The sequence below is a fragment of the Harpia harpyja genome, chromosome 18 (genome assembly GCF_026419915.1).
Source record: "Harpia harpyja isolate bHarHar1 chromosome 18, bHarHar1 primary haplotype, whole genome shotgun sequence".
NCBI classification, from domain to species: Eukaryota; Metazoa; Chordata; class Aves; order Accipitriformes; family Accipitridae; genus Harpia; species Harpia harpyja.
The window spans coordinates 15,247,671-15,271,553 of record NC_068957.1 but is presented as its reverse complement, the minus strand read 5'-3'; the positions used below and the strand labels follow the sequence as shown (position 1 = coordinate 15,271,553).

Sequence of the window (23,883 nt, the reverse complement as noted above, 5' to 3'; positions counted from 1 at the left end):
TCTTGACATTTCTCAGCCTGGGGCAGGGTTGAGAAATTGGTGAAATTTGGGTAATGTAAGTACCTGTAAGGAAAATGGTGTAAGAGGATATGTTACTGCATGGAATGTCCTTCCTCCTTCAGCCCTTCCTGTGCCCTGTTGCTGTGCGCATTGCCCAGACAGTTCCCTGATGGTCCCTTCTCTTTTGTCTTCGCAGCAGCAGCAGCAGCAGCAGCAGCAACAGCAGCAGCAGCAGCAGCAGCAACAGCAACAGCAGCAGCAGCCACAGCCGCCGCAGCCACAGCCACAACAGCAACCCCAGGTCTCCACAGTGCCTCAGCCACAGGCACAGGGCCAGCCCCCAGGGCTGGGGATGCAGGCTCTTCCCCCCCAGCAGCCCATTGTGAGTGTTCCCTCAGAGGCAGAGGGACGTGATAGACCAGCACAAATCCAACGGTGCTCCACCTGCATCCCCCCCTTCTCCCTCCCCTGCGCTTCCCAGGACTTGTGTGAATGCCGAGGCTGCCAGCCAGGTGGTGTGGCTATAACTACATTTCTGTCTTTGCAGTTCCAGCGCCAGGGCCTTCAGCAGACACAGCAGCAGCAGCAAACAGCTGCTCTGGTTCGACAGCTTCAGCAACAGCTTTCTAGTAAGCCTTAATGTTCTTGATCCTGTCCCTAGTCTCCTCCCCACCATTTTCTGTTGCAGGTACCCTGGTGTAGAGAAACAAGGCCAAACCAGACTGTCTGAGGCCATAAATGGTGCTGGCAGGGAGGTGGCATCAGGACTTGGAGCTCCTGGCCCAAGGGGACACAGCAGCAGGGCAGGCAGAGTTTGCCAGCTTGTGAGCAACCTTCCAGACCTTCCTTCTGCTGCCTGCAGAGGGGCAAGGGAACTGAGACTTTGTAGGGGCTGCCATGCAGCTTTCCTGAAAGGATGCAGTCTGAAGCTTTAAAGCATTCAGAGGTATTTCCTCTGCTGCAGATGACCTCTGAGGTGCACAAGAAAGCTGTAATCCTGGGGCACTCGCTTGGTGGATGACCCAGAGATACTGTGTTCTTGTGATCAGGGCAAGACTTCTTGGAGGCAGGGAGGGTACTCTGGGAAGTGTTGCTGCACACTTGCTGTGTTTGCGGTGTTCTGCGGGCTTCTGTGGCTGCTGTCACAGACCGGGTAATGGCATAGGTGGTGTTTCATCTGGCACTGTATTCCTATAATCTGCACTGAACTACTGGCTGGGAGATCTAGAAACAGAACCCAGTGTCTGTGCTGTTCCCTTCTGAACGGCCTGCTGTTTTACTGTCACCTCACTGGCTTTTCTGCCATAAAAATTACAGACATGCTATGAAAATGCCCAGAAATGGACTGCACAGGGTTTTTTTGCAGTGCGTTAAGCGTGAGACTGTGCTAGATGTAATAATGTGTGGAGTGGGGGCTTGGAAACTGTGCTTATACTTGTTCCCTGATGGAAAATTCTTAGTCCTTGTGACCAAAAAAAACCTCCCCAAACCAGGAGTTTTAATGTGCTAAATTTCCCACTAGCCTGATTCACAAACCACAAGCCTGTGCAAGGATCCCAGCCAGGACATTCAAGCATAGGAAGACCTCATATAAGAATCTGAATATAGCAGAAAGCCATATTTTTGTATCTTGTCTGTACAGCAAATGGAGCTGTTCTATGTGGAACAGATACGTGGGTCCAATGCAGCCATGTGTCAGCATGCAGCTTCCATGCTCCCTCATTGGGTTTGCATCAGTTCCACCAGGCACCATCTGGAGTTCATATTTGTACTGTCTGGGATGGAGTGGAAAGCAGGACATAAACCAAGAACAACCTGTAGGAGGGGGACAAGAATACTTTGGGCCCAGGATAGGCTGCTTTAGGAGGCTCCAGGTTATCCCTGAATGTGCCGTTTGTGCAGCAGAGTTGAGAAGGAGAGCAGGCTAGCCAGGTTACACTGGTCTCCTTTTACTTAGTCTGACTTAGGTTCAAACATGCTGATGGGATTTCAGGAAAGAAACTACAGAATTCTATTAACCGGACAGTACCCAAGTGTACTCTGAGCACTGTATATCACAAAAGATCAGTCCCAGCAGTTTGGAAGTTCATGAGGTTCTTGAATATATCTTTACCATGTTTCCTGCCCTTTTTGTGCCATCTGGAAGTCCTTTGGGCATGTCCTTCATTTGTACTGAGATAGTGACAGGGAGCCAGGGTAGTTTGAAACCTTCACTAACTCTGGTTTCTGGGTGTGCCTCAGGATGAGTGTTTGATACTAGCTGTCTGAGCAGCTTGTATGGCTGCAGGTGTTGTGCAATCTTATAGGGGTGATTTTCTTTCAAAATCGGAAATAATTCATCCATAAAGTCATCCTCCCAGCTAGCTGCCACCTTTCAGGGCTTTGTTACGGTGCACCAGTTCCACCACGAGTGATGGAGAGACCTCCTCTGGAGAAGCTTCAGGATCGGGACTGGCACATACCTGTCTTCCTCAAAGAGTGTGGGGTCCTGACTGTGCTGCTGCCTAAAGGCTAAGACAAATGACCAGAGCAGGGAGTGCCATAAAGGTTATATTTTTCTTCTCACAGCCTGCGACACACTCCTCATACTGTGCTGGTGATGTGGGGAGAGGGATCTCTTTTTCTGAACCAGACCTCGTGACTGTCTAACTCTGTCTTGACCTCAACAGATACACAGACACAGCAGAACAACAACCCATTTGGACGCTACTGATCTGTGGCGCTTCAGCCTCATCCAGGAGGGAGACATCACTGTGGACTGGATACAGCCTCTTCAGCCTGACCCACAAACTGGGGCTGCCCCCAACCTCTGTCCTTGGGCCTGTGCTCCCAGTGCTGCTGCTGCCCATCTCACAGGGAGATGCCAGGAGGATGGTTTTATTGTACAGAGAAAGTGTTTTTATTATCCAATTTCTACAAATGTTTATGGAGATCCCTTGTGGCTGATAGTCTCCCTTCCCACTTTGGTTTCAGTTTTTACTCAGTTTTTAGTATTTTGTTAAAATAATGATTAAGACATTGTAAAATTTTGTACTTTATTTATACCAGATGAACCCCATACTGCAGACATTCTTGGATGAATACAGAGAGCTTACTTTGCAAAAGGAGTGTGTATTCAGAGCCTGTCTTTCCTCCTCAGCGCTCCTCCCAGTACAGCCCAGCAGCGCCTATATGTACATGGTCTTTATCTCTTTCTCAGTAGAGCTTTTGTGAACGGCTAAACAATTTGGTTTGGGAAAGACCGACCCCCTTCCCTGTTTGTTTCATGAGCTTGTGTTCACACGCTTGCAAGAGTTTGTGCAAGCTTTGTAGGGATTCGTATGTTGATTAAGAGCTTTACTAGTAGTCTGTGGCATGTTCCACCAGGACAGAGGTATAAAGCAAGAGGGAGTTATATTGCAGGGTAATTTTGAGCCCTAACAAGCCCAGCTTCCCAGCCACAGCAGTTACTGAGATGCTCAAGCTAGTACCTCTGCAGTCTAGGAGGAGCTGCAGACTGAGTGCACTTCTCATCGCAGCATGGTTTTGCTGATAAGCACCGAGGCTCCTCTGCTAGCTCCTTCCTGACAGCCATAGTGCTTTCACTGTATGGGTAATATGCTGCATTCTCAACTTTTGACCTGGCTAATGCTAGGAGTCTCATCTCTCTGTGTAGCAGGCTGCTTTAGCTTAGTGCTCTGCATTCTTGCTGTCTGTTGAACCTAGAAACTGCCATCACCAGCACCTTTCTTTTCTCTTTTGTTCTTCCTCAGCAATTTGCTTGTGGACCATTTGACCTGTGGTCCCTCTGGTAGCTTTTTCTTGACCCATGTCTTCCTTCTGTCCCATCGGTGTGGGATGTGGTGAGGCTCACAGGGACTCATGGAAGAGCTGCACTTGATCTTAATCTAAGGGCAAATAAACAGTTCTGTAGGGTAGGCCATGGCAAGAAGGCAAGCTTAGGGAGTGGGAGAGAAGGAGGGATGTTGGGGCTTTAGCCCTCAGCTGTGCTCAGACTATTGTGAGGGATGTTGGTGACTCAGGGCAGTGCCCCATGTGCTGGCTGATGTGCCTGTGCCTGCTGCCCCAAGAACTGGAGCTGAGCCCTTGCCTCCCCGGGAGCAGGTGGGTGGCTTCTCTCAGGGGCACAGCTGTGTGGGCTGCCTGGCACCCTGTGCCCTGCTCATCCCCAAACTGCACTGCCCTTGCACCTGTGCCAGGCTCTTGCTGTGTTGTTGCAGGTGGGTTGGAAGGCATTGCTGGCCAGGCCTGATGGAGATGGACACCCTCATTAATGAGGACAGATGTGTGTGCATCCCTGCTTGTGCCCTTGCATGAGGCTAGGGAGGAGCAGCCTTGGGCTGGCTGTTAGGCCCCCCCTCCCGTCATGCCCCAGGGGAAGCCTGTGCCAGGGGCTCTGCTTGCCTATAGCCTGTACTGGGTGACCCCAGAGGTGGAAGCCCTGCTCACTGCCGTGGCTGTGTCAGCTAACCCCTGCTCTGTGGGACCCATGGCTGGGGCAGGAGGGCTGTGCTCCCCCCTATCCTGCCTGGGGTGCGGGCAGGGAGTGCCCCAGGGCCAGCGGAGCCACAGCCTGGGGGAACTGGGCACTGTCTCTGGGCAGAACAAGCCCCTCTTCCTAGTGCGTGCAGCCGTGGCCGGCAGCCCCCTCCTCTGCCGGCCCTGGCAGGCAGCTGAGCCTGCGCCAAGCAGCATCTTGGATGCTGCTTTCTGCATTGCTGCCGTGCCGGAGGTGGGAGGGAGGGCGGCTCTCTGCAGCAGCCGGCGCTGGAGCGGTGTGGCAGAAGGCAGGGCGGCTCTGGGCAGGGGTGCAGTTGGTTGCTGCTTGCACGGCAGCTGTGGCAGAGCAGGGTGCTGCAGCAGGAGAGCACGGAATCGGGTGCTGACCTCCTGCTTTGTGCCCTTCAGGGCCCCAGTGATCTGGTGAAAGCATCCCAGGGACCACGCTGCCTCACTGGGGGAAAGGGAAGGACATGTCCCTCCCTGGGGCCAGTTGCCTGCTGCCAGGGGACCCTGCTTTATTGCATGGCCCAGCAACGGGGCTGCCCCTACTCTTTCCTCCCACAAAAGGCTCCCCCCAGCCATGCTGGATGCTTGGCCGGTCAGGTCTGTGTGTGATGAGCAGGACTCCAGAGCTCCATTGTGGTGACAGACCCAGGGCTGCCAGTGTCCAAGACCCTCTGGTGGCCCAGAGGTTTCCAGTGGGTGCAGGAGGCTGTGGGGGGATGTGGGGACTGGGGCAAGACCTGGTCATGGCAAGGGGCCTGTTTGGGGAGCTGCGCTCTGCCCAGCCTGGCTGCATGCCTTGCAGCCACCGCTGCTGTGCTGCATGTTAGCACTGAGCTGCGGCGGTTTTAAGCAGGTCTGACAGCTTCCAGCCCTTCTGCTCCTTCTCTGAGTCGTGGCTAAATGCTGCTTGTGACAGAGCCAGAGGCGACCGGGGAGATTTTACTACATGCTGCCCATTGAGTAACACATGAGGCTGCCCTGCTGTGGCCACTGGTCCAGGGTGGGGGGTGTATGTTTGATGCTGGGCTCCCTGGGGCCAGGGGCCAGCACCAAGGGGTGCCTGGGCTGGGTCCACAGGAGGTGTGTGCAGGCAGTGCTGCATGGTGTGTGCCCAGCACATGGGGAGAAGCCTGAGGTTGTACAAGGCTTGACACGGTGGGGTGATGGGTGGGCAGGAGCAGGTCATGCCCCACACACTCACCCACCCAACAGCCTGGCATGGGTGGTCCCATGGACCATGGCCCAGGCAAGGGTGTCTTGTCAGGCACCATCAGAGCTGGTGTTGTGCAAGAAAATCTATCTGAAGCTGGGAGTGGAGTGGCTCTGCGAGCACCCAACCCTCCCTGTGCAGTGCCCGTGGTGGGGAGCGGGCCATGAGGCACCACTGCAGCTGTGCACCGTGATCCCATCCTGGGTGGGTTTTGCTAGGCAGTGGGATACAGGGAGCCATGCCTGGAGCCCTACCTGCTGCGGGGCAGCCAGGTACCGGTCCAGGGGCCCCTTCAGGATGCTTCTTAGGGTTGATGAACCCTGGTGGGCACTGGGCAGGGTTGTGCATCCATCCCATAGGATGCTGGACCCTGTTGTCTGCTCAAGGGTGTACGGGGTGGCAGCATGCAGCTCACCCTGCGTATAACAGGCCAGCAACAAAATTGATCAAGCTGCTAACCACCAGTGAGCAGTCAGTTGGAGAGGGAGTGGGGCAGGAGGGGCAGGAAAGCTCTGACCTGCTCTGTGCATGTGCCGGTGGCATGCAGGAGAGCCAAAATAAATGCTTGCACTTTGCATGCTGCCACACAAGCATCTTAATTGGGAAGCAGTGGCTGCTCTGCGGAGCCTGGGTAGGGTCTGGGTTGCAGCTCTGGCAGCAGGAGGGAGGCAGAGCCCAGCTCCCCTTGCCTGGATTGGAAAGCGTGGAGGTGTCTGCTGGTAACTGCACGTCCTCCTCTTTGATCAGGCATCGCAGCTGATACTGCCTTGGCTATTGCAGAGAGATGTAGAGACGAGACACATCCAGCAGAACCCGAATCCACACCTTGTTTCAAATGATTTCTGTAATCCCATCAGGCAGGACTGAAACAGAGAGGTAGCCCTGCCACGGGCAGAGGTAGGCTGGAGGAGAGGCGGCTCCTGCCAGGAGGCCGTGCGTGGGAGGGGAAGATATCCCTACGCTGGGAAGCGGCATGCCAGGAGGAAAGGGGAATGGCAGAGGTTCTGGGTCTTGCTGCACGGTGCTGCTGGGGCCTATAGGGCTGTGGCTGCTGAGCCTACGGCCCGGTGCATGGCAGGGGGGCGGATGGGTGGCAGGGCTGCGCCTGGCCCCAGGGCTGAGGCTGGGATGGGGCATCCTCCCCGGAGTAGCTGGGTGCTGAGGAGCGGTGGGGCAGGCAGGGGCTGCTGCCCTGGCCACAGGGAAAGATGCCGGGGCTGGAAGGCTGCTGTGGGACGTGCCAGGGCAGCACAGCCCAGGGCTATATGTGTGTGGGGGGGGGGGGGGGCGGTAAAGGGAACCCGTGCAGAGTGGCTGGGGCAGGTACAGGGTGCAGTGGGGCAGGATTCTGGATGCCCAGGATGGATGCAGAATGCCCAGGGCAGTGCAGGGATGCCCGGGGTGGTGCGGGGATGCCCCCGCAGATGGGAGTCGTTTGCTGGGGTGGTGCGGGGTGCCCCGGGGTGTGCAGGTGTCCCGCTCGAGACGGTGGGGGTTACCGCCCCCCCCGCCGCGGCCGGTAGCTGGGCAGTGCCGGTGCCGTGCGCAGGGTAGGGTTCCAGGGGCCGTGGGGGTTACCGGGGGTGCAGGTGCGGTGAGTGGTACCCAGCGGGCGCGGTACCGGACTGCGCCGTGCCTGGCGGGTGCGACACCCCCTCGGTGCAGTACCCAGGGCGGTGCAGATGCCGGGGCATGCGGTACCGGGCCCGGCCAGCGCAGCGGCGGGGCCGTGGGATGCCCGATAGCACTGATCGGTACAGGTACCGGGCGGCGGCGGCAGCGAAGGGGTGCTGCGGTACGGCCCCTCCCCCGCCCGCCCCCGCCGTGCACGCGCCGCGCGCTCCCGGTGCGGGGTCGGGCCGGACTGAGCGGAGCGCGGGGCGCGGAGCAGCCGCTGCCGCCACCGGCATGGCCCAGCCGCGCCACCGCCCCCGACGGTGAGTGCGCCCCGCCCGGCCCGGCCCGGCCCGGCCCAGCCTGGCCCGGCATGGCTTTTGCTGGGGAGGGCAGCCGGGCGGGATCGGACCGGCCCCACGGCGCGGGGCTGGGGCCGGCCGCCGCGGCGGTGATGGGGCGCCCGGGGCGGGGATGGCCGCGGGCCGGTCCCGGTCCCGGTCCCGGTCCCGGTCCCAGGGTAGGGCGTCCGGGGCCGGGCCGGGCATCGGGGCGGGGCGCGGCAGGGGTTAACGGGTGGGGCCGAGCGCGGCGGCGGCGGGTAACGGTGGGGGTTAACGGGGCCGGATGAGCGGCCGCGGCGAGCCGGCGGGTTGCCATGGCGACGGGCTGAAAGGGGGGATTGTGCGCCCGTCTCAGCTGCGCGGCCCCCGCCCGCATCCCCGGCCCGGGGCCGCCCGGTTGGCCCGGTTCCGCTCGGCTCAGCCCGTCGGGCCCAGCATGGAGCCGGGAGCAGGGGCTGTCCCGGCTCGGGCGCTCCCGCCCCAGGGACGGGGACCCTCCCCGGGGCTGGGGTTGCCGGTGCAGGCGGGGTCGGTTATTTGGGGTGCAGGGATGTGCCCAGTGCCGCCTGGCACGAGGCTGCTGGCACGAGCATCCCCAGGTCAAGGGCAGGCAGGAGATCCCCTTGGCTCGGTTTATTTGACATAGCATGGGGAATGACGTTAGACATCGGGCTCCTAGAGCGAAAGGGCATTCCCTGTCTCTCTCTTGGGCAGGGGGCCAGGGCGGAGGCAGGCTCGGTATCAAACAGGGGGTCTGTCGTGCTGGCCACACTCGTCCCTGAGGGGGCTGGTGGGTCAGGCACATGGCGCAGGGGTTGTTGGTGGCTCCACCGATGCGCACTGTGGCTGGAGTCAGTGCCCTTCGCCTGAGCTTGGCTCCGTCACGCTCGAAGCCACAGGGCAGGACAGGTGTGGTGGGTGATGGTGAGTGCTGGGGTCTGTCCACCTCTGGCGCTGTCGGCAGCAAGGGAGGGAAGTGATGAGGAACGTGAGGCCTTTGCCCAGCCAGTCTCTTTCTGGACTGTGCTCTCCCAAATGGTGACACCTCCTGGTGCCTCCACTGGCAGCCCTTCCCAAGGCCACGGACCTCCCTTTGGGAGGTGGCTCTGGCATGAATTCCCCGGGATGCTGGGATCTTCCTTCTGTCCTTTGAGGGTGCCTCATCCGATGCTGCTGCCGGCTCAACCCCAGGCAACGGCAGAGGGGCTGGAGGTGCCCCCGTGGCTGGGCATGTGTGGGTGCAGCAAGACAGCTGACAGCCAGCTCCCTGTGAGCCCCTGTGCTGGTTGTGCTTCTTGTCAGCCTGGTGGGACCTTCTTTCCTCTGGAAACCGGGGTGCTTTGTGGAATCAGAGGCATCTGCCCGCTGGGTAAGGGGGGGATGCATCCCCAGAGATGGACCTGGAGGTTGCCAAGTCAGGGGTCACTCTATTCTCCTTGCTCTGCACTAGAGCACCTGTGCCAACCCCTGGCACAGGGCTGGGTGTCCCGAGGTCCCCATCGGAGCAGATTTCCTCCTGCTCCGCACATTGCAGGTGACCACCACCAGAGCTGGTGTCTGCAAAATGGTTAAAGACTGACATTTAGAGGTCACACTTTTAGCATTGTGCATGTGTTTGCTTCATTTGCATTTGCAGTTAGCCCAGCTCGAGGCTTTGCCACTCGCATGTGCAGTTGCCATGGTTACATGTGCAGTCGGGATGTGGAGTTTGGTTGGACACCTGCAAACATGCAGCTCTCAACCTCCAGAGCACCAGGGCACAAGCGAAAGCTGCTGAGACGCAGGGCAGCCCTCAGACCTGGGCGTCTGGGCCCTGTGCAGCGATGCGCTGAGGAAATGGAGTTGCAGTGCCCATCTTGGCAGGGTCTGCATGCTACTGCCTCACACAGCCTCCAACTGCCCATATTCAACACGCAATGTGCATCTAGGGCAGTGTTATTGGAGAGGAAGGTTGAGCCCATGCCAAGGGTGTTGCCCTGGACCTTACATCTGGGTCTGTCTCCTTCCCAGACCTCGTGTAGACACCCTTCTCCCAAAGGGCTGGAGTGAAGGTGTTTAAGAGCAAGACAGTGAGGGCAGGCAGAGCCTAGGAGTCGTGAGCAGAGCTGCTGCGCAGGCTGGCAGTGCCTTGCCCATGGGCAGGGGGCTGCCAAGGCTTCAGAAGGCAGCATGAGAATTGGCAGAGTGCTGTGCTGAGGCTCCAGCTGTGGTGGCTGTGTCTCTCCTGGCTCTCTGTGGGGTCCGCTCTGGGTGCTCAGGTCCAACACAGACAAGGACCAGCTCCAGGTGCCTTTTGGCTAGGATCACATTAAGTCTGTGAGCGAGAGCAAGGAGATAGTGACTGCCAAAATGCTTTGGAAGGTCCACGCTGGCCTTATCTTTGTGCCAAGGGAGGAGGAATTTTAGGACAGCAGGTATGGGAGGGACCTCGAGGTCATCGAGTCTCTAAGCTCCATCTAAACTATTGCTGAGCAGCAGCAGCTCAGCCAGCTCCTAAACCTCCCCAACCACAGCAGTTCTGCTGCCTCCCAAGCGGTTTGCTGCCATCATCCCATATCCTTCCTGCTAGGAGCTACTTCTGTGCAGTGGGGGGGGAGAAGGGAAGCCCTCTTGGCTATCCAGGAGCAATTGTGTCCTGGGACAGACTGGTGTGGGGTGTCCATGCTGCGCCAGTGGTAGCTGGAGGAATCCGGTAACAGGAGGAGGGTGGAAGGATGATGGGAAGCAGTGGGGATGGGGACATGGAGCATGTGTCTGGGCACAAGCTGTGGAGGAGCCACGGAGGAACGTGTGAAATCTCACAGCAGTGCACAGAGGGGCCAAGTATCTGCCGTTCTGGGACTGTGCACCAAGTGCAGACAGGATGGGGCAGGGACAGCTTGGCTCCGTCCTTAGGGCTTTCAGTGCCACTGGGATGGGACAGTTATTTACTCCCTGTGGGATCCCAGAGATTCCTCCCCTGATGGTCTGTGATTATTGGCTGCCACTGACAGAGTGTTTCAGAAGATGCTTCTTAATCAGGGTCTGGCACGCCAGGGGCGTGCACGGGTCTTGGGTCAGCACAGGGGGAGGTGGTCGCAGCCAGCTGGCAGGGGCACGTCAGCAGAAGGAGGCAGGGTGGATTCTGGTACCAGGGTGCTTGAGGAGAGCTGGCTTTGAGGACTGTGGCAGAGCTGAGTGGTGCTGCATGATGGACTAAATGCTCTGGTGGTCTCCTAATGTGATGCTCCCCAGAGCTGGGGGCAGGGAGCAGGCTGTGACCATCCCTGTGCGCTGCTGGCCTCAGCAGGATTCTGCAACGCATGTGAGGGGAATGAATAAAAGATCCTGCAATTGCCAGAGCTGGCAGTTTGAACCCACATCATTCAGGCCCTGGAGCGAGTCTGACTGAGGGGAAATGGGGATGAAGCGGGAGCGGTGGAAGGACACAGGGGTTCTGGCTGCAACTGCCAGGTCCTGTCTGGTGCGTGTGGTTCCTCGAAGTTTTCCCTGGTTAGGAGGATACATGCTGTTTGTTTGGAGGCTTGTCTGGGTGTAGCAATGTGGTACTGCAGTCCATGATGAAACCTGTGTTGTTGCTTAGTCTTGCAGTTGTGTGGGGAACTCTGCCCTTGCAATATACTCCTTTTGCCATGTTGTCTGTCCAGCAGCAGGGCAGGCACATGGCATGGGGCACAGGGGCTTGTCTGTGAGCAAGACTTTGTGCCGGGGAGCACTGTTTGGGCTGAGACTGCCTTGGCAAGGAGCTCAGGGGATTGTTGGTAAAGAAGCCTTGTTCCTGACACTGCAGAATGCAGAACAGTGGAGTAACATCTGTTATTTTCAAACTGCATCTCAGTGTGAGTCTATCCTGCGAGGTGCCTGGCAAGCAGAGCTGAAGCTTTGCCTGGTGGCCAGATGCTCTGGCCATGCCAGCAGAGCAGGTGGCAAAGTTGGGGAAAGGTTGCAGACAGAGTGTGTTACAGGGCTCGTACTGTGTGCGAGCCCTGTTTGAGTCTGGGCCTGGGCTGCTGTGGCTCTCTGAGGGTGAGGATGATTGGCAGAGGCTGGTCAGGAAGGCCTTTGAGGTGGGCTTGGGGAGGGGACTGCTGAGAATCCCCTTTGGCGTGGTGATCAGGGGCTGCAGGGACTTTGCCTTCATCAGGCATTCATTAGCTGCTGCTCTAAAGGAGTGGTAGAAGAAGCCCAAGTCTGCAGCGTGGCCAAAGCGTCTGCATGCCACTCACCATGGAGGTGGCCGTGTCCATCTCCTGGTGCTGGCACCCAGTGCTAAAGGAGTTGTGGAGGTGAGTCTGTGAGTCTGGCTGTCTTCACATCTTTCCTCCTCCCTTACATGACTCTAGGCACTGCTGAGCAACTTGAGGACTCATGGGACAGTGATGCAGGAGGAGGGGGCAGGAGTTGCTCTGTGTCTCTGTCCCTAGAGCTGCCCAGGGGAGCTCAGGAGAGATGTATGGGTGTTGAGATCATTGTCAGTCAAATGCCTGGAAGTTGCAGCAGGAATGGTCTGAGGTCTGACAGCCTCTGTGCAAAAAATGGCTAAATAAGGCAGGGTTCTTCAGACTGGAAAAAAAACAACAGAAGATGGATAAGATGTGTCTACAGGAGGCCAGGAGAGACGGGATAGAGGTTAACTGTTCACTGTTTCTTTCCATGCAAGTACAAGGTCACATCAAACGAAGCTAGCAGGAGGTGCCAAACAGGAGGAGAGACATTGCCTCTCACAGACGTGCTATGAAACTGTAGAAGTCCTCAGAACAAGGGGTCATGAACAGTGAAACCTTATACTGGTTCCAGGAGAAACAGGATGAATTCAAGAAGGATAAGAGGTTCTCCCAGAACCAATAAATACACCCAGATCCATCTCTGACTTGGGCAGCTGCTGAGCTGCAAATTGCTTCTGCTTCTGACTACTGGCAAAAAAGTACATAGGGCAAGGTGGACCCTTGGTCTGAGCTGTTGTTTTCATAACATTGTGCCTACCAGGGAGGGTGGAGCCAAGAGGGAGTGCTGGGCTTTGGTAAGGAAGCATGGGTTTATCCCCATCCAGCTCTGTGTTACTTTGCTTGGCACAGGGTGACAGATGCCTGCTCAGTCCTGCTTCCTCGCTGAGAGTGTGGGATGCTCTCCCCACGTGATGGAGGTGCAGCTGGTGGGAGAGGTGGGACCTGGGCTAAGCACCGATCGTCTGCCTCAGCATCACAGGACCCTTTGCTGGAGACTTCTGTCCACTGAACAGTTAATTCAGTTGGTTTGCAAATGGATGGCAATATCCCTTCCCTCCTGTGTTACCTGGCAGTTCTGCTTCCTCTGGTACCATGGGCATAGGGGCACCCACCCAACATGCTGGCAGCAGAGCTGGAGTCTCATCCTGGCATTGTCCCAGTTCCCTGGTACTCTCTGCATGTGGTGGGCACTATGGGATCACCGGGGATCTGATCGTCATCTCCCCCTCCTCCAGTCCCCTGGCTCTGTTCTCATGCACATCAGGAAACATCAGTCTCAGTTTTGTTCCTGGTTTTATGCCCAGATGAGAAAAGACTCATGTCCTGCTATCAGTGAGGGTCCAGTTCAGCCTTACGTCAGTGTACGTGGGGTGCCAGAAGGCTGTCCCCCAGCTCCTTGAACAGTTCAGAGACATGCAAGGACAGAAGGGAGGTATGAGGCTTAGCTTGGGAGAGGTTTGCTTCTTGTGGGAGAAGTGGACTTGGAGAGGAGGAGGCAGGAATGAGATGGGGATCTAGCAGTCCCCAGTGGGCTTTGGGTGCAGCACAGCAGGATGAGGCCAAGCAAAGTTGAAGCTCATGAAGAGGACCCTGTTTCCCATCCTCATGACTTCCAGGAGGACCCTGTCCACAAGGGCTGATGGAATTATCCAGCCACCAAACTGAAATCTGCCCTTGGCTAGCAGCTGTAAGGGGACAGATCCTGTGCCTCAAGACAGAAATGATCTCTGTTTCTGTCTCATCACCATTTGGTCTCTGTTGCTGCTGGGCTCTCTTGATGAGGATCTGAGGTTGCAGACTTGGGTAGGGAGCTGCTGTACTTTGATGCTTATGACCTTAAGAGGAGCCAAGTGGTTACCTGCTCTTTGTAACAAAAACCTCCTCCCATGTCCACTGGGAGCGATGCTTCAAAGTGGGCATTTGTTGAGGCAGAGCTATGCTCGGGGACCTCTGAGAAGCAGCAGGGAGCATGGGAGCCTTCTTGGCACTGGAGGTTGCCTTTCCTTGGCATTGCTGGTCCTTGCAGCCTGCCTGTATGTCCTGCTTCATCCTGGTCTTCTCCCTGTTGAGAGGCAGGGCATCCCCAGGCTGCCTGATTTGCTCTGGTCCAGCTTATTTCTTAACACTAGGCAGCCTATACAGTAAAACACATTAAAGGATTTTTTGCCAGAGGTTTTAGGCTTTCTGCTTTTTTTATGCTTGAAGATAGAAAATATGGGAGGAGAAAGCTACAAGGGAAAATAGAAAATACAGTTTGGATTAAATTTGAAGAGGCTTCCCTCCTAGCTGCAGGCTTGCCTGGCCTCCAGTCCTTAGCCAGCCCTGGTTGCATGAGCAAGAGTTGGACTTTGCAGAGCTGCCCTGGCTGCAGACTGACCCTCCAGCCCAGAGGGTTTCCATGGTCTTCTGCTCGGTCACACCAGCTTTGGTTTTGGTTTCAGAATGTAAACGGCTGATGGTTCTTGCTGAGGGCAAGCTTCCCTGCTTGAGGAAGCTGCTTGCCTTAGTTGAGTAGACGCTGTTGTGGGCTTGGGCTGGACCGTCTAACTGCTTGAGGTCCTTCCAAGGTGACTGACACTGCATCTGTCTGGGCTGCCAGCTATATGTACAACCTGTGATGACAGCGATCTCTGGCCGTGACTCCTATATGAACTCTTTAGGTTGCTCACTAGAGCATGTAGCAAATACGTGCATTTCCAGAGTTCCTGGGAAAGCCTTCAGGGTTTCTGGGGAAACCAGTAACTCTGAGATGGGCTTCTATCTTGTTCAGCTGCAGACGGGCATTTTTGGATGCTGTGCCATGCTAGCAGCATGTGTGGGTGGCCGTTGTGCCAGGGACCCCAGTGCTCCCCTTGCCCTGGTGCTGTCCTGAGCATGGAGGCCACCATCAGCACTGTGGCGGCTCCACTGTGAGCCAAAGCTGGGTGTGCAGGGTCACCAGCTTTGCCCAGGAGCATCTCCACAGCCGCCAGCCATTATCCTCAGTGCTGGTGCTCGGCGGCAGGGTGGAGCAAAGGGGAAGACAGATGTGGAGGGGGAGGGTGGCTTCTCCAGCACCTGTGCCTTATTCTGGAGCGTGCAAGTGTGAAATTCAATTTGTAGATAAGCTGTAGCTGGTGAGGAACACAGGCCACAGTGTCTGCTGGAGCCAGGCAGTGTCTGGGAGCAGCACGGCCGGCATGCACAGCATGTCCTGCCTGCCAGCTCTTGCGGAGGCTGACGTCACCTCAGAGGAGCAGTGGCTGCTGCAGGACGTGGCTGCTTGACGCTGTGTCATGTTGGCTCTGGGTGAGCAGCCCTGGCTGCCGGCAGGAGCCCTGCCAAGAGGTGCTGCCCCAGGGCTGGTGTCCCGTGCCCTGTGGAGGCGAGGGGCACGGCACAGCTGGAAGCGAGAGGGACCTGGTGTTATATGCCACCAGCAGCTTGCAACCTGGGCAACGGGGAGGATGGGTGTTGTGAAGAGGAGTCCGTGGTGCTTTGGCATTTTCCCACCTCCACGTTCAGATCTTCCTTTCCTGATGTTTCCAGTGAGTCCTGCTTGCTGGCAGGAGCAGAGGGAACGGGCATTATAGTGTTAGGAAATGCAGCTTGCACTTGCCAAAGCTCTGTCCTCCATGTGTGTTGCTGCCAGTAGTCATAGCTCCCCTTCTCCTGCCCCAGTCCAGAGCTTTCTGGGTTTTCCACCTCTGAGTGCTTTGCAGAGAGCAGCCCTCTGTTGCAGATGAAGAGGCCAGTGCTGTGAGGAGGGGAGCACAGTCACCCAGGCCAGCCATGGCAGAACTGGGACTGAGCAGTGCCCTGGTCCTCAGTGGTGGCTGCTGCCGGGACTGGCTGTGTCCCCAGGCAAGCCACAGTGTCATGGAGAGGTGAGTCGCTGCTGATGCTGTCTGGCCTGGAAGGGGGCACCAGCATGGTGATGCCAGGATGATCAGTCTGTCTGTGTGTTCCTTGCTGGCCAGAGAGAGCACTGCTCCCCTGACCCCAGCTTGACTCTTGCAATATGGTCAGAAAATCACGTCTGGTCTTTGGTCAGGGCACTGGCACTAACACACAACTCAGCAGCTTGTGTCAGGCAGGATGTGCTGGAGCACTTGCCTCTCTGAGTAGGGTGATGGGCTGGGGTTCAGCCAGGGTGTCTCTCTGGCACAGGACGGGACCTGCAGCACTCCTAGCTGTGGGAAGCCAGGGGTCATGGGGTGGCACAGCCCCACATCTTGAGCTCTGGCTGTGTGGGTCTGCATGGAGCCTGGCTGGTGTTTCACCTGAAAGTAGGGACTATTGTAACAAGGTGGAGGTGGTGTGGACAGTGGAGGTGATGTTAGCTCAAACATCTCCTGGGACAGCTTTCCTTAGCATTGCCACCAAGGATCCTGCAGTGAGGAAGTGATTTGGTGCTGGACTGCAATGTTTGGGTTTTCTAGCACCATGAGGGAGCATGCATGGCCCTGCTGCCTGCATTGTGACCCTGGAGGGGTGGCTCTGTCGGGATGGCCCATACCCCCTCTTGCACAGGGATTTGCTGTCTGCATAGTCCCACCCTGCTCCACGGACTTGGTGGCTGGGTTGGTGTCCCATGGTACAAGACGGTGGTAACAGGTGGTGCAGGAAGTTGGTGCTTGTACACTGCCAGCTAACTTGTAACTTTATCTCTGCACAGGAAAACTGACTAATTATGTCGTGTTTCAGCTTCCATGGTAAAGTTCCTTCCTGTTTGTCTCCAACTGTTTTCCTCATCTTTGTTCTTTGCCCTGGGTTTCATTACCTTTAGCCTGCATCACCTCCATGACCTGGTTTACAATTCTGCCCCACAGAACTTTGCTCAGCTGACAAAGAGCAGTGGGCAGTGATGTCAGGCAGAAATAGATGGTTGGGGCAGGTGTCAATAAAGGAAACAATCAGCTCTGCCACTGAAACCAGAGGTTCTTACAGCCACGGTCTGGATTACAACCTGTGATTAAGCGGGTTTGTCTCTCTGCTTTGAGTCAGTAAAATTGAAACACTGACAACTTATTTTTGGTGTAGCTGTTCCCCTTCAAAGCAGTCTTGGGGTTTGTTGCCCATCCTGTCTAGTCACATTTGCAGGAAGTCTTTGTATTTTAAGCTGCAGTCGGTTCCTCTCTGCCCAGCCCACCTCCTTACATTTATAGAGCCTCCTCCAGGCCATGCTAGTCCATGGAAAGCATTGGCTGTGCACACACTCAGCCTGTGTGCAGCCACTGGTGCTTTCTCAGCTTTCCTTGGAGCATGTGTGAGACATCTTGACCCATTATTAGCACAGGTGGTAGTACGGGTAGGACAGGGCTTTGTGCAAATTGCCCATGGCCCAGTTGGTTGGAGGAGGTCCATGTCCTTTGCATGGCTGGGTGTCCAGAAAGGAGCTTGAGGAACTGGGGTGTGAGAGAGTTTTGGGGAAGGACATTCCATCAGCAGCGGGGTTTCATACTTGCTGCTTAGTGTGGGGCATTTCAGAAATGGGGGTGTCATTGCATCAAGCCAGCCGCTTTGGGTCACTGAAGTCTACTTTCTTTGTTAAATTTCAAACCTGCTTTTGCTAACATAAAAAATATGAACGTGTTTGGACTTAGAGTTTCAGAAGCTTGTTGCTCTGAAAAGAGCCTTGTTCTTGTGTAATTGCTTCCTAATGTGGTTCAGTCATAATGATCCATGTTAACTCAAGAACTGGGGCCCCTGCTAGCCACGGTAGTTTCCAAGGTGGTTGTTTGGGAGAGGACTTAGGAGCCATTACTCTGGCAGATGTGAGGGGGATGGTGATGAGCAGCTGGGATAATGTCAATGCGCGGCTCGCCAAAGCTGGAGAAGGAAGTGAGAGGAATGCTGCTTGTGCAGACAGCTCTCTCTTCGCTGGGTGAGATTTGCACTCCAGTCGCTAGCTGCAGAGTGTTGATCTCTGATTTGTGAGTGAGCTTATATTGCCTTAAAGTAGGTGCCTGGTGCTTGTTTGTGATGTGTTGGAGAGAAAGCAAGTTGTCTTGGTATGAACTTTGTGCTGGCGCCAAGGGCTTGCTGAAAGCAGATTGTCTGTCAGTTTGCTCCTGAATAGATGTCTGGAAATTCCAGGGTTCTGTGGATGCACTTTTGCATTGTCAGTCACCTGCCCGCACAAAGCGAGTGCTGGAGTAATTCTGCCATGTATTTATGAAGCGCTGTTTCTTCTAGAATAGAATATTTCAGTTGGAAGGGACCTACAATGACCATTTAGTCCAACTGCTTGACCAATTCAGGGCTGACCAAAAGCTAAAGCATTTTATTATGGGCATTGTCCAAAACCCTCTTAAACACTGACAGCCGTGGGGCATCGACCACCTCTCTAGGAAGCCTGTTCCGGTGTTTGACCACCCTCTCGGTAAAGAAATGCTTCCTAAGGTCCAGTCTAAACCTCCCCTGGCGCAGCTTCAAACCATTCCCACACATCCTATCACTGGATCGCAGGAAGAAGAGATCAGCACCTCCCTCTCCACCTCCCCTCCTCAGGAAGCTGTAGAGAGCAATGAGGTCGCCCCTCATCGAGTCCAGGTGATGCAGTTTGCTCGGCAGCTATCCTTGCACGTCCCGCCTTTCCTCCAGCCGCCAGACAAACGGCCCAGTGGAGCCCGAGAGAGACCGAGCGCTTTTCCTGCAAGTACTCCGTGCCTTTTAGACGATCTGGGCTGCAGGGCTGGGCTGAGGGTCTGCTCGGAGAAGAACCGCCACTCCTTCTCCTGGCGCGGGAGGGGCCGGCGGGAGCGGCGCGGTGCTGAAGGGACAGCTCCCGCCCGGCCCGGCGGGGCGGTGGGGACGCGCCGGGCCCACCTCCCCTGCCCTGGGGTCGAAGCAGGCAGGGATCAACGTGCTGGCAGGGCTGGGGAGCACTGAGCAGCCTGCACCCCCTCACACGATCTTCAGGGAACAGCACAAAGCACCGCCCCATGGTGGTCGGTCCTGCCAGGCCGGACCAGGCACGTTCAGGCTGGGATAGAGCGATGCCACATCCAGCTGTTGTAGTGTGTGCGGCGACCCCATTGCAAGGCCTTCTGGAGTCTCCTCTGGGGCTCCTTGATCTTCCAGGCAGGGTCAGGCTCTCTTCCTTTGCTGCCAGTTGTTCTGGCTGGGCAGCAAGTGTGTGTAGATCCATGCCAAGGCCAGGGCACTGTGTTTGCTGTTTAGACAGTGGTTCTCATTAACCTCTGCCCCTGCAGGGAAGCATTTGTAAATTGAAACTGCAAGCAGCAAGGTGAGGGAGAGAAAAGCTGCATCGTTTCTTCATGCTGGGGTCAGGGAAGCCGTAACGTGAGATAATCCAGATTATTTCTATTCAGAATGTGGCACTAAATGGCCTACTTCCACCAGCTATCCCTGAGCCACATGGAAACCCGGCGGCCCACCAAGAGGCTGCTGCTGCTGTCCTTTTCACTGCCAGGGATCTGTCCCAGCAGAGCCTCTTGCTCACACAGCAGCTGCTGGCTGTGCCACGTGGCCCTGCCTCAGCTTTCCACCAGACTCCTGGAAAGCAGTGAGTGGGAAGGTTGGTCAAAATCCAGACCAGCTCAAGGTGAGCGCATAGCCCACTCCAAGAGAGCCCAGGCTTTCAAGCATGGTTGTCCTTGGGTCCTCTATAGAAGCCGCCCTCTGCTTGCATCGGCAGTATTGGGTGCTGACCCCAACACCATCCCTGCTGCAGTGCTCACTGGCTGTCCTTCAGCAGCATTGCCAGTCTTGGCTCAGTGACCCTGAGAAACCTCCTGCATTTTTGGAGCTTTTGATGCTAAACAAGAGCTGGAAATGAGCCAGGCTATCTCACCTGCTGTGTAGTGTGCCTTCTGGAGCTGGGCATCGAACAGTGTGCTGGCATTCAACACCAAAAATGTCTGGAAAGGCTGAAGTGTGGGCAAGGGAAAGGTCTGCTTTGCCCCTGGTGTCCTTCCGAAGGCAGGCTTGGCTCCTTCATGAAGGACTCATTAAAGGCTGTGGAGCAAATGGGGACAGGCCATATTGCAGCAGGAGGCCATTGGCACCACAGCAGAAGTGGCATTTGAAACTGTCTGTTTCTAGGGATTTTGGGTAACATTCTTCTGTTCTGAATGGGAGCTCTCGAGGATCTTGGCATGTGTCTGGGAGTTGTCAAAGAGCTTCTGTCCCACATATGTTCTTGCAGCATTGAGGAACTTAACTGACACTTCTCATGCGGTCTCTCATCCTCTCCCCAGGGCAAAGGATGTGCAGTGGAGTGTCTCGTAGGCTTCTGACGTTCAGCTTGCTTTAAATATTGGTGGTGCTGTGGGTAGAAGTTAGGAAAGGCAAGTCACAGGGATGTATCTTGCACTTGAAGCAAACAAAGGTGAGGTTTGTGACTGTTTTTCCTTCTGTCCCATCAGAGTGACTGTGGTGCCTAGATATCAAAGGTGCTGCAGATGTGCCTCTAGGAGGAGAGTGAGATGGGAGACACTGGACTCTGGGGGAGACCTCTGCAGAGTGGAGAACAGATGTGATGGGCTCCACGGTGCTGGGAAGCCTCCTAAGTGTTCTGCTCTGTCAGAGCATCCTAAGGCTTCGTGGCTAAGGTGGCTGTAGTTTGCCCAGGTGGTGACAAATGCTGAACAAATAAGGGCAGGGACAGAAGTGCCAGCCAGGGTTGAAGAGAAGTGTAGGAGACTGGGCTGGAGGGGATGCCAAGGGGACACTTGGTCCATCCATCTGCCATGTAGCACCCTTTGCAGATATGCATGGGGTACTTCAACTTTTCATGGTGTACACTTGACTCTCCTTTCTTCATATGAATGTGTCTCCTACCTAGCATGAAGTTCAATGTCACGCTGTTCTGACCTTTTTTGCAGTGGCCTTTAGATGTTATAAAACTGCATCCTCTGACTTGTCTAGACTAGCCCCACTCTTCCAGGCTTTTGTCCAAGGCTTTTTGGTGGTCTTGCTGGTCTCCTGTGGCCCCTCTCAGTTGGTCCAAATCTTTTGGGGAATGAACTGGTTCTCTGGAGGAGAACAGTATAATTACTTGATGTGCCTTTATGAGCAGAAAGGAGAGCAAAGTAATTACTTCGTGAATCTGTATAAGCTGGCCTTTCACACATCCTACTGTATTTGCCTTTTTTTTGTGGCAATGACGTGCTGGCTCACGTTCAGTTTGTACTCCCCTGTAGCCCTTGTGACCCTTCCGGCAGAAACGCTGCTGTCTTTTCTTCCGTGGTCTGTTTGTGCAGTTTTTCACCTCCCAATGACTTACAGCTCTGCCCATCATCTCTCAGCCCTCTCCCCAGCCTGTCTGGAGCATGTCAAATTCCTGTCCTGGCCTCCAAAGCACTGGGTGTCATGTGCAGATTTTAAAACATAGTCTGTTCTGTCATTTAGGTCATTCATGGAAAAGCAGAGCAGTGGCAGCAGCAGGGCAGACCTTTCTGAAACCCTACTTGTCCCCTTTCAGTGTAACTGTGAGCCACTGGTAACCATCTATTACTGTGCACCAGCTCTGTGATGGAGCTGAAGTCTTGGGAATTGCTCCCACAGTGCTGTGGGACCAGGAAACATCTGCCTGTGGCATGGATGTGTAGCCTGGGGTGGGTCAGAAAGACCCACTGGGCACAATGCATAGCACGTAACCACCAACTTTGTTCTGTAGTAGTATCCTCAAGCATTGACCCAGGCCACAAGCATCAGAGGGTGCAAGCCAAGACTTACTGGCAGGGGGCTTCTCTTCAGGAGCTGCCAGGACACATGGACACAAGCATGTCAGTCCAGTTGTGCTGCAGCTTCTGTGCTCCCCAGGGTTTCCTGTGCGGTTTCTGGAGCATCACAGGCCAGGTGGTATGGGACTGGGGGTTGATGAGAGCTGGGGTCGCTCGCTGGCAGAGGAGAGCAGCTGGGAGGTGCTGCTGCCTGAGAGCTGAGCATCAGCCTGAGGTCCTGGAGCACAGGCTGGTGGAAAGGTTTGGAGCTCGCTTGCCCTGGGGAAGAGGAGGCAGTGGTTTCTCATGCTGTTTGCCGGGTGCATGTCTGTGCTGGGATGCATGGGCTGGCCCCCAGCCACCTCTCACCATGATACAGTGGGGTCAGATGGTGAGCAGAGCTGCACAAGGGAGAGTGGCCAGACGGTGCAATGGGACCTCCTGTCCACTTGCTGTAGGGAGGAATCATCCATCCGTGCCAGGCAGTTTGAGGTCCCGGTCTGTCGTGGCTCTGGACCACACAGGACATAGAGCCACAGCATCAATGTGATGAGCTTGGGGTTGCGTCAGCCTGGGTGCTCAGGGGCAGGAGGCTGGACCCCAGTGAAGGGTCCGATATGAGGTCAGGCTGCCTGCTTGCATCTCCTCGGCCGTCTGCCAGGAAAGGTGTGGATCCGGCTCGTCTGGCTGGTGTTGAGACGCCTGACTATGCATCTGCGAGGGAGGCTTCCAGAGGATCCCGCCTGCCCAGGTTTCCATGGAGAGCGTCTCCATGTTGAGGAGGGAGCTGTCTGGCAGACAGTACGGCTGTGGAAATACCGATAGAGCGTTTGTTTTCCAAAGCACATGAATAACATTCCTAACAGCTAGCAGCCTCACTTCCTCCGCTAACCCCACCAGTGGTCTGGCAGAATGACCTGGGATGCCTGTGGTGTCTTTATCCTCCCAGCTCCTCACTGTGCGCTTGCCTGAGCATCCCCAGTTTGGCTGTATCTGCCCAGCCCGGCCCAGTTTCCCTTCCAGTTGGCAGGCATGGCTCCTCCTGGCGCAGGGCTGCAGGGAGGCAGCAGCCATCTTCGCTGGGAGACACATTTGGCTTCGCTGCTGGAGGGAAGAACGGGAGCGCTGTAGGTGGCAAAACTGGGGAAGTTTTGCTCCCACCTCCTGTGGGATGTGAGGGGAATCGTTTCCCTGAACAGAATGTCCTTTCTCGGATCTCCCGGTTATTTTGCATGCTTTGAAAGACCAAGGGGAAGCTTATGAGCTGTTGAGGCATCAGGCAGCAATGCAAGGCGCATGCAACAGCCCCCGGTGAAGGGGGCTGAGCTCGGGTTTTCATGGCAGTCTGTCAATATTAAATTAAGGCTAAATTCCCATCCTAAATGTTATGTTAACATGAAGTTACATCAGAAAGCACAGAGCACAGAACAGCAATATGAGGGTATAAGATGTGTTACAGGGGTATTGTAATCATCCCAAATGAGGCTTTTGAAACCCAGGGAATTCCAGATTTAGGGTTTGCATCGTTTTGGGGGGTTTGTAATTGAAAAACAATCCAAACATAGAAAGGCTTAGGAGCATGTTGCTGAGATTGTTTGGGTGCCTTTATTCTGTGCTGCGGGGACATGGGCAGATGGAGGGAAAAAGCCTTTAAAAAATGATAGAACCAAATGTGGAATTACAAATGTTAAAATACCATGATCTGGATTTGAGTGTTAAGGCATCGTGGCTCTCCAGGATAACGTTAGGGCTGCTGGGTCTTGACTGTGCATCTCCACATGTGGACTTATTTGGCTATCGCTAACGTAACTCACCTCTGTGCCTGATGCTTCATAAAACTCATGATTGGAGACAGTTGCAAGTCCTGTAGCGTCATTTTATTTAAGTTAAGGATGTGTACATGGAACTTAATTCTATGATAGCTTATGTTTTTTGTCTTCAAATTTCCATGGTTTTTAAAAGCTATTGAAAGAACCATGGATGGACATTAAACAAAAACCCAAAGGAATATCATCATAACATAATTCTGAAGAGCTGTAGCAAGAAGCTGATTTTTGGCTGTGTTTTGTAAGAAGAGATTCCTCACTGTGCCAGGACAGACTGGTTACGCTGGGTGCGTAACTCCAAGGACACAAAGCGGGTGGTGAATTCAGCCCTAATTTTGCAGTGACTGGTGTGTGCAGACCAGCTGGGCAGCTGCAGGCTGCAGAGTGGCTGCTGTCTGGTGCCCTGAAATCGCTTGGCTACAGGAGTTGGTGGAGCAGCAATGCCCACGGCAGCATGTGGCCACAGCCCCGAGGAAGCTCTCA

General features: G+C 55.4%; 2 protein-coding genes across 14 annotated transcripts in view; both read left to right on the top strand.

The window, feature by feature from the left end:
- Positions 1-3,104, top strand: part of MED12 (mediator complex subunit 12) — a 37,872-nt gene extending 34,768 nt beyond the window's left edge. For 2 of the 10 annotated variants that reach the window (XM_052813393.1, XM_052813383.1), the window contains 3 exons: positions 197-382; positions 548-629; positions 2,670-3,104. In XM_052813393.1, the coding sequence (XP_052669353.1) occupies positions 197-382; positions 548-629; positions 2,670-2,713 (312 nt within the window). In that variant the 3' untranslated portion in view covers positions 2,714-3,104. The remainder of the gene's footprint in view (positions 1-196; positions 383-547; positions 630-2,669) is intronic. The other 8 variants (XM_052813392.1, XM_052813390.1, XM_052813389.1 and 5 more) reach the window with 8 other exon arrangements.
- A 4,425-nt stretch (positions 3,105-7,529) lies between these two features.
- NLGN3 (neuroligin 3) overlaps positions 7,530-23,883 on the top strand; it is a 42,101-nt gene continuing 25,747 nt past the window's right edge. For all 4 annotated transcript variants that reach the window (XM_052813442.1, XM_052813440.1, XM_052813441.1 and 1 more), the window contains exon 1: positions 7,530-7,656. The gene's annotated coding sequence lies outside the window, so the exon portion shown is untranslated. The remainder of the gene's footprint in view (positions 7,657-23,883) is intronic.